This window comes from Salmo salar, chromosome 12 (assembly GCF_965601325.2).
Source record: "Salmo salar chromosome 12, fSalSal1, whole genome shotgun sequence".
NCBI lineage: Eukaryota > Metazoa > Chordata > Actinopteri > Salmoniformes > Salmonidae > Salmo > Salmo salar.
The window spans coordinates 88052699-88061348 of record NC_138302.1 but is presented as its reverse complement, the minus strand read 5'-3'; the positions used below and the strand labels follow the sequence as shown (position 1 = coordinate 88061348).

At 41.8% G+C, this 8650-nt stretch overlaps 1 protein-coding gene across 1 annotated transcript; it reads right to left on the bottom strand.

The window, feature by feature from the left end:
• Window positions 1-937: 937 nt before the first annotated feature.
• Window positions 938-5482, bottom strand: LOC106565704 (epithelial membrane protein 3). The gene is made up of 5 exons (XM_014133097.2): window positions 5346-5482; window positions 4233-4349; window positions 2613-2715; window positions 1818-1958; window positions 938-1662 (listed from the first exon to the last, which is right to left on the bottom strand). The coding sequence occupies exons 2-5, from the start codon at window positions 4308-4310 to the stop codon at window positions 1487-1489; spliced, it is 498 nt and encodes a 165-aa protein (XP_013988572.1). The 5' UTR covers window positions 4311-4349; window positions 5346-5482; the 3' UTR covers window positions 938-1486.
• Window positions 5483-8650: the final 3168 nt, after the last annotated feature.

Sequence of the window (8650 nt, the reverse complement as noted above, 5' to 3'; positions counted from 1 at the left end):
CATATGGAAATAATGACCGTTATGATAGAAGAGAGACACAACTCATGCTTCATATCCTCAAGCATGACTGATTACCTCCAACTAGTTACGGATGATCTTATTTTCCCCTTCTTGTACAACCCCTCCCCCCCACCATCCTCCTAGTCAATATGCTTACATTGCCTATGTCTCTAGTCCAAGCATTTTGCGCTGATGACAGACCCTCCAGTCTCTCACATCCATGATCAGGTCACAAGCCTGTCTCCTCGAGATAATCTACACCTTTTGCCCTGAAGTGCTGGATAAGAGCGTCTGCTAAATTACTAAATGTAAAGTGCACAGCTGACAACTTTCAAATCCCCATGTCAACTTGTGTTCCAAATTGTAGATTCTGTGTGGCTATCTTATTCCACAATAAAGCCTTTTTGGGCGTCTCCATAAGAGAGTGTATGTAATATTTCCATCCCTACTGTATCTATTATGTGGTGATGAAAGAGAACCTCAGACCAGTCCAACCAGACGACAAAGTCTGTAAGCCGCAGGAACAGGACTGGAGTCAGACTCCCACCGACTGACTGGTGTACACTTCTTGTCCTAGTAAAGCCTCGCTGGGGGGAGACCTCTGTCTCCCCTGAAACCTGCTTTTGACTCTCATCCAAGTTCCAAAATCCGTCCTCAAAATTATGTTATGAGATGTGGATTGTTACTGAGGGTAACTTTTATTTAGAGATTGATGCTATTTGACATGACCTATACAGTAAGAGAATGTAATGTGGTGGCCAACTATGACTGCCCCTTCACAGGAGTGTCTCTGAAATGTAAAGAACATAAATGGCACAGCCTACTGGGCTTATTATAGTGTGGCATACTGGAGCTCCACAATGGGCATGTGGTGTGGAGTTTTACATATTAATATAAACAATATTTCACAGGGGAATTAAACGCACAACAGCCACTCTCCAGTTAATTCCATGTCTTGAGGCATGTCTTGCTGATCATGAGGAAGATTTTATGCAAACAAATACTTAATCACAGAAATGACAGAATTAACCCAAACGGCAGCAATATTGCATACAGTAAAGAATATTCTATAAAATGAAGACTCAATTTAAAGTATTTCACAGATACAGTAATAGTACTGTGTGTACACAATACATATATACATTTAACACAGATAAAATAAAGACCTCTGTATCATCGTACATTGTGTCTCTGTTGTTCACTACACTCTTAGAAAAAAAGAGTGCTATCTAGAACCTAAAAGGGTTCTTCGGCTGTCCCCATAGGAGAACCCTTTAAAGAACTATTTTTGGTTCCAGGTAGAACCCTTTTGGGTTCCATGTAGGACCTATTCCACAGAGGGTTCTAACTGGAACCAAAAAGGGTTATCCTATGGAGACAGCTGAAGATTCCTTTTGAAACCGTGTTTCTAAGAGTGTACAGTCAAGTGATAATAGGCTAACAATACCAAGTAATACTGAATAATGCTGCTCATGTATGTCTTAGTTCACTGCCTCTTGCGCAGGTGAACATACAGGACTCCACTGAAGAGCAAGAGCGGTACACAGGACCAGGCCAGAATGAAACAGTAGCCAAAGTGGCCAATGCTCAGTTCTCTGGAGTCTTCCAAGATCTTCTTACGGTGGAATGTGAAGATGAGACAGGCGGCAAATGATGTGAAACCTGGGGGAGCAGAGCAGAAAGAGGACAGGGAGTGTAAATGCCCCTTTAGAGAACTTCTCTAGGTTAACTATAAAACCTCGCAAATAGTATACAGTAAGTACACACATGAAAGAACTGGGTGTCATAAACTGGTAAATTCTTGTCCAGTACAGTACCTGCAAAAACCTGACAGAGGCCTGTGAAATAGAAGAGCCCTCCTTTAGACATGGTGAAGAGCTGACCCAGGAAGACCAGGAAGGAGATAGAGGAGAAGACCACTGAGAGGATCATCAGGGACTGGACTGCCTGCAGCCAGTCTGGAGAAACAAGAGAGGATCAATGAGACTCCATGTCATTGGGATCAACACACAGACAAATTGAATAGGACTATACAGCCTATCGGGAGGAGGTCAGAGACCATGTGGTATCAGGAAGCAACTTCTCCCTCAACGTATTGATGAAGCCAATGATTGTGGACTACAGGAAAAAGAGGACCGAGCACGCCCCCATTCGCATTGACGTGGCTGCAGTGGAGCAGGTTGAGAGCTTCAAGTTCCTTGGTGTCCACATCACCAACAAACTAACATGGTCCAAGCACAGCAAGACAGTTGTGAAGAGGGAACGACAAAACCTATTCTGTACCAGTACCCCCGCATATAGACTCACTATTGTTATTTTACTGATGCTCTTTAATTACTTGTTACTTTTATTTCTTATTCTTATCCATATATTTTTAAACTTCATTGTTGGTTAGGGGCTTGTAAGTAAGCATTTCACTGTAAGGTCTACACCTGTTGTATTTGGCGCATGTGACTAATACAATTTGATTTGATTTATTGAAAATACAAAAACATGCACATGACCATATATTGGCATAAACAGACAGAATAATCCAAGGTTATAAAAAGAGAGATCCTCAATCTAAGTAGACTAGATATCATAAAAATAACATAATTTTCCACTTGATTTACCATTTTCGTTAGAGGCAGCACACAGCCAGTTTCCCGTTACGTTGTCATGAATGCAGTTAGACCAGAGGTCTGTGATTTCAGCATCGGACCATATCCACCAGGACTAGAGAGAGACAGGTTAAGTTCAGCTGGCAGGTTCTGTGTGCATGGCAATCTGACCAAACCATAAAACTGGGTACCCACTGTGCGATTCCATCAGAGCTTTCGAAATAATAAAATATCCATAAATCTAATTCCTGCATATTTTATAAGGTCACGCTGGGTTTTTCTTAAGCACCATAGTGCTATCAGTAGGTTGATATTCAACATGGTTGTGGTTTCTCTTCTCAGACTTTGATACTCATATTAACCTAGGCCGTCACTGTAAATAGCACGTCACTGTAAAGGCCGTCACTGTAAAGGCCGTCACTGTAAAGGCCGTCACTGTAAAGGCCGTCACTGTAAATAGCACGTCACTGTAAATAGCACGTCACTGTAAAGGCCGTCACTGTAAATAGCACGTCACTGTAAATAGCACGTCACTGTAAATAGCACGTCACTGTAAATAGCACGTCACTGTAAATAGCACGTCACTGTAAATAGCACGTCACTGTAAAGGCCGTCACTGTAAAGGCCGTCACTGTAAATAGCACGTCACTGTAAATAGCACGTCACTGTAAAGGCCGTCACTGTAAAGGCCGTCACTGTAAAGGCCGTCACTGTAAAGGCCGTCACTGTAAATAGCAAGTCATTGTAAATAGCACGTCACTGTAAATAGCACGTCACTGTAAAGGCCGTCACTGTAAAGGCCGTCACTGTAAATAGCACGTCACTGTAAATAGCACGTCACTGTAAAGGCCGTCACTGTAAATAGCACATCACTGTAAATAGCACGTCACTGTAAATAGCACGTCACTGTAAATAGCACGTCACTGTAAAGGCCGTCACTGTAAAGGCCGTCACTGTAAAGGCCGTCACTGTAAAGGCCGTCACTGTAAATAGCAAGTCATTGTAAATAGCACGTCACTGTAAATAGCACGTCACTGTAAATAGCACGTCACTGTAAATAGCACGTCACTGTAAATAGCACGTCACTGTAAATAGCACGTCACTGTAAATAGCACGTCACTGTAAATAGCACGTCACTGTAAATAGCACGTCACTGTAAATAGCACGTCATTGTAAATAGCACGTCATTGTAAATAGCACGTCACTGTAAATAGCCCGTCATTGTAAATAGCACGTCATTGTAAATAGCACGTCATTGTAAATAGCACGTCATTGTAAATAGCACGTCACTGTAAATAGCACGTCACTGTAAATAGCACGTCACTGTAAATAGCAAGTCATTGTAAATAGCACGTCACTGTAAATAGCACGTCACTGTAAATAGCACGTCATTGTAAATAGCACGTCACTGTAAATAGCACGTCACTGTAAATAGCACGTCACTGTAAATAGCAAGTCACTGTAAATAGCACGTCATTGTAAATAGCACGTCATTGTAAATAGCACGTCACTGTAAATAAGAATTTGTTCTTAACTGACTTGCATAGTTAAATAAAGGTTAAATAAGATCAAAATAAGCCATGAAAGGGAGTGCCACAGAGACAGATTGGCTAACAGTGGAGAGTGTCTCACCTTCTCCATGGTGGCGATGAACAGCAAGGCCAGAGTGAACAGATGAAGCACAGTCACAGACATGAGCAGAAGAACCATGATGGCTGGGAGCTTCCACTGAGGCTACACTCAGGTGTCCTGGACACAGACAGAGTTTTGAGACAGTGGCCTGAAACATCTCTCTCTCTCTCATCATGCTCCTCAACATCTGTCTGCAGTGACTATCTCTCTGCTCATCTGTCAACCCACAACAGGCATCTCAGCCAGGGGAATGTCACTCTATCTACAGAGCCAGGATTGCCTCTGAAGAACATAGCAGAGCAAACATCCTGTCTCTTGTCTGAAACCCCTGTCTGCTGCTACTATTATAATAACTGTTATCATTTAAATCAGGCTAGAAACATGTATGTAGACATGTGTTACAGAAGTCTTCTGGAGCTCAGTTGGTAGAGCATAGTGCTTTCAACACCAGTATTGTGGGTTTGATATCCACTGGGGCCACCCACATGGAAAAGGTTTGCACACACTTTGGCTAAAAGCATCTGCTAAATGGCATTTATTATGTTATATTCAGTTCCAGAATAGGGTGGACTGCACTGTTCTTCTCCTGTCTAAATCTAAGCAACTCCATTTTCCTTGTATGAAACAACAAGAGTGAGATTTGTTTCCATTAGATTGATAATGAGTATTCTAAAAGGTATGTGTCTCGTCACATTCTTCATCTGGTTTGCATTAGGCTTTTTCACCGATGAGAAAACTGTACGGTTTGTGGTACCTGGTACAAAAAGGAGCAAACATGAGGACTGAGCATAGTATGAGGGAGAGTAGTTCAGGGACATAGAATGAGGGAGAACTTTTGAGTGACAACAAAATATATTGACTCTAAAAACACTCCAGATTGAGAATAACAAAACATCTATATTTAATTATTTACTTTCACTGATTCTCAAATAATCTATTTCAAAACACACATAATAATGTTGGTATACAGTATGGCATATTTGCGTGTCTTGAATTCCATACACACTGTTCATTCCAAATCATAACAAATATTTCAATCCTCTAGATAACATTGTAACCAAAGCTTAATGAAAAATTCCAAGTACTTTTCACGCCTTTGATATTGTGACTTACCTTAAATTTCAGTTCCTGGGGAACTATGACTGGTTCTGTAACCCTCAGTACCCCTCTCTCCTCTGCCACTCCTGCTTTTCTCACAGACGCCACTCCTCCCCTTTACTCTTCCTCTACTCCCACACTATCTCCAAAGCAAAGATAAAGACAGGGGTTGGAATGCAGAGTGGGATATAGGGGGAGTTCTCAACATCTATTTTCTCTGCCCTCACCCAGTCTACAGTCCGGACAACGGACCAAAAATTACTACTGACTAGTCACTGGACTGGACCCACCCAAAGTCAGAAACAGAGTCAACCACATGAAAAATGACATGTTGTAAACATTACATTTGAAATCTGCATGATATATATACAGTACATCTGGGAATCATTAATACCTCATTTTAGACCAGTTCCATAACCCTACAGAAAATTGAAAGATTAGAAATATGGAATATACACTGAACAAAAATATAAACGCAACATGTATAGTGTTGGTCCCATGTTTCAAGAGCTGAAATAAAACATCCCAGAAATGTTCCATATGCACATAAAGCTTATTTCTCTCAAATGTTGAGCAACAATGTGTTTACATCCATGTTAGTGAGCATTTCTCCTTTGCCAATTGAAAAGTGTGGCATATCAAGAAGCTGAATAAACAGCATTATCATTACACAGGTGCACCTTGTGTTGGGGACAATAAAAGGTCACGCTAAAATGTGCGGTTTTGTCAGACAACACAATGCCACAGATGTCTCAAGTTTTGAGAGAGTGTGCAATTTGCATGCTGACTGCAGGAATGCCCACCAGAGCTGTTCCCAGAGAATATAATATTGACTCCAATGTCGTTTTAGAGAATTTGGCAGTAAGTCCAACTGGCCTCACAACCGCAGACCATGTGTATGGCGTTGTGTGGTAGAGCGTTTTGCTGATGTCAACGGTGAACAAAGTGCCCCATGGTGGTGATGGGGTATGGTATGGGCAGGCATAAGCTAAGGACAATGGAAACAATTGAATTTTATCGATGGGAATTTTAATGCACAGAGATACTGTGACAAGATGCTGAGGGGCCCATTGTCCTGCCATTCATCTGCCGCCATCACCTCATGTTTCAGCATGATAATATACGGCCCCATGTCGTAGGGATCTGTACATAATTCCTGGAAGCTGAAAACATCCCATGATCTGCATACTCACCAGACATGTCACCCATTGAGCATGTTTGGGATGCTCTGGATCAATGTGCACGACAGTGTGTTCCAGTTCCTGCCAATATCCAGCAACTTCACACAGCGATTGAAGAGGAGTGGGACAACATTCCACAATCAACAACCTGATCAATTCAATGTAAAGGAGAGGTGTTGCGCTGCATGAGGCAGATGGTTTCCTGATCCACGCCCCAAGCAATTTTTTAAAGGTATCTGTGACCAACAGATGCATAACTGTATTCCCAATCATGTGAAATCCATAGATTAGGGCCTAATGAATGTATTTCAATTGATTGATTTCCTTATATGAACTGTAACTCAATCAAATCTTTGAAATTGTTGCATATTTTTGTTCAGAATATATGTGGATTGTCCATTTTGAGCTCAAAACCCACACTCCCTCTCAGAGACTGAGCATGGTCTTAACATTCACTTTCCACAAATTACATTGAAAATCTGTCAGATTAACATACATTATTATTCCATTTGTCAACAGAAAATTACCACAGATTTGTTTTATAGAGTTGAATCCAAAGTCTACTATTCGACTATAGTCGAATAGTAGAGCAGCGGTTTAAAGTGATCCATGACTTTGATCTAGGGGCGCCTGTGTGGGAATGTGGAAGATGTACTGTACAACTCATTGTGTCAGTCTGACATACAGTCATTGGTCTGATCAGTCTCTAGTACAGTACAGTAGGCTACTGTTGCCAGGCTGGATTCCGTCAATGGGAGGAAATGACTTCTCATTAGAGACCACTTTTGATGTCTAGTGAGTGAGAGAACTTAGACCACCCAAGAAACCTAAACAAGTAGGCTAAAAGTTAATAAAATAACACAAACCATAATATTTTCACAACACAAAATGTGTTTTATTTTAATGTAAAGCCTAAGACAATATGACAAATAACAATAAAATAATCTTAAAGGAAATCAAATGTTTATTTTTCCATAAAGTGCACTTAAACTTTAACAGTGCTGCCTTGATAAAATTCAGTGTAATTCAATTCCATTAAACTGACCATTGATGTTTATATACAGTACCAGTCAAAAGTTTGGACACTGTCACGCCCTGATCTGTTTCACCTGTCTTTGTCTCCACCCCCCTCCAAGTGTCGCCCATCTTGCCCATTATCCCCTGGGTACTTATACCTGTGTTTTCGGTCTGTCGGTGCCAGTTCGTCTTTGCTATAGTCTCTGTTTTCCAGTTTCCCGGTTTTGACCTTTCCTGCCTGCCCTGACCCTGAGCCTGCCAGCCGTCCTGTACCTTTGCCTCTACTCTGGATTACTGACCTCTGCCTGCCCTGACCCTGAGCCTGCCAGCCGTCCTGTACCTTTGCCTCTACTCTGGATTACTGACCTCTGCCTGCCCTGACCCTGAGCCTGCCAGCCGTCCTGTACCTTTGCCTCTACTCTGGATTACTGACCTCTGCCTGCCTGCTGTTCCGGTGCCTTACACCTTCTCTGGATCATTGACCCCTGCCTGCCTTGACCTGTCGTTTGCCTGCCCCTGTTTAAATAATAAACGTTTGTTTCTTCAAAACTGTCTGCACCTGGGTAATACCTTAAAACGTGATAGACACACCTACTCATTCAAGGGTTTTTCTTTATTTGTACTATTTTCTACATTGCAGATTAATAGTGAAGGCATCAAAACTATGAAATAACACATATGGAATCATGTAGTAACCAAAAAAGTGTTAACCTGTTATGGCTAGGGGGCAGTATTTTCATGGCTGGATAAAAAACGTACCCGATTTAATCTGGTTACCACTCCTACCCAGTAACTAGAATATGCATATACTTATTACATATGGATAGAATGGTGTCTGTGAGTATAACAGAACTCATATGGAAGGCCAAAATCTGAGAAGGTTTCATTCAGGAAGTGGCCTGTCTGACAAGGTGTCGTTCTTCTTGTCTCTGTTTATTGAAGAGTGAGGATCTTAGCTGTCCCGTGACACTTCCTACAGCTGCCATAGGGTCTCAGAAGGCGGTAAAAAGCTGAATCGTGGCTTTGCAGGCTCTGGCTGAAAAAAAGTAGCGCGTTTGGGTAGTGGCTGGTTACAGTACTGTGAGACTCAGGCTCGTGCCCGCGTCGACCGAAAGCTTTGTT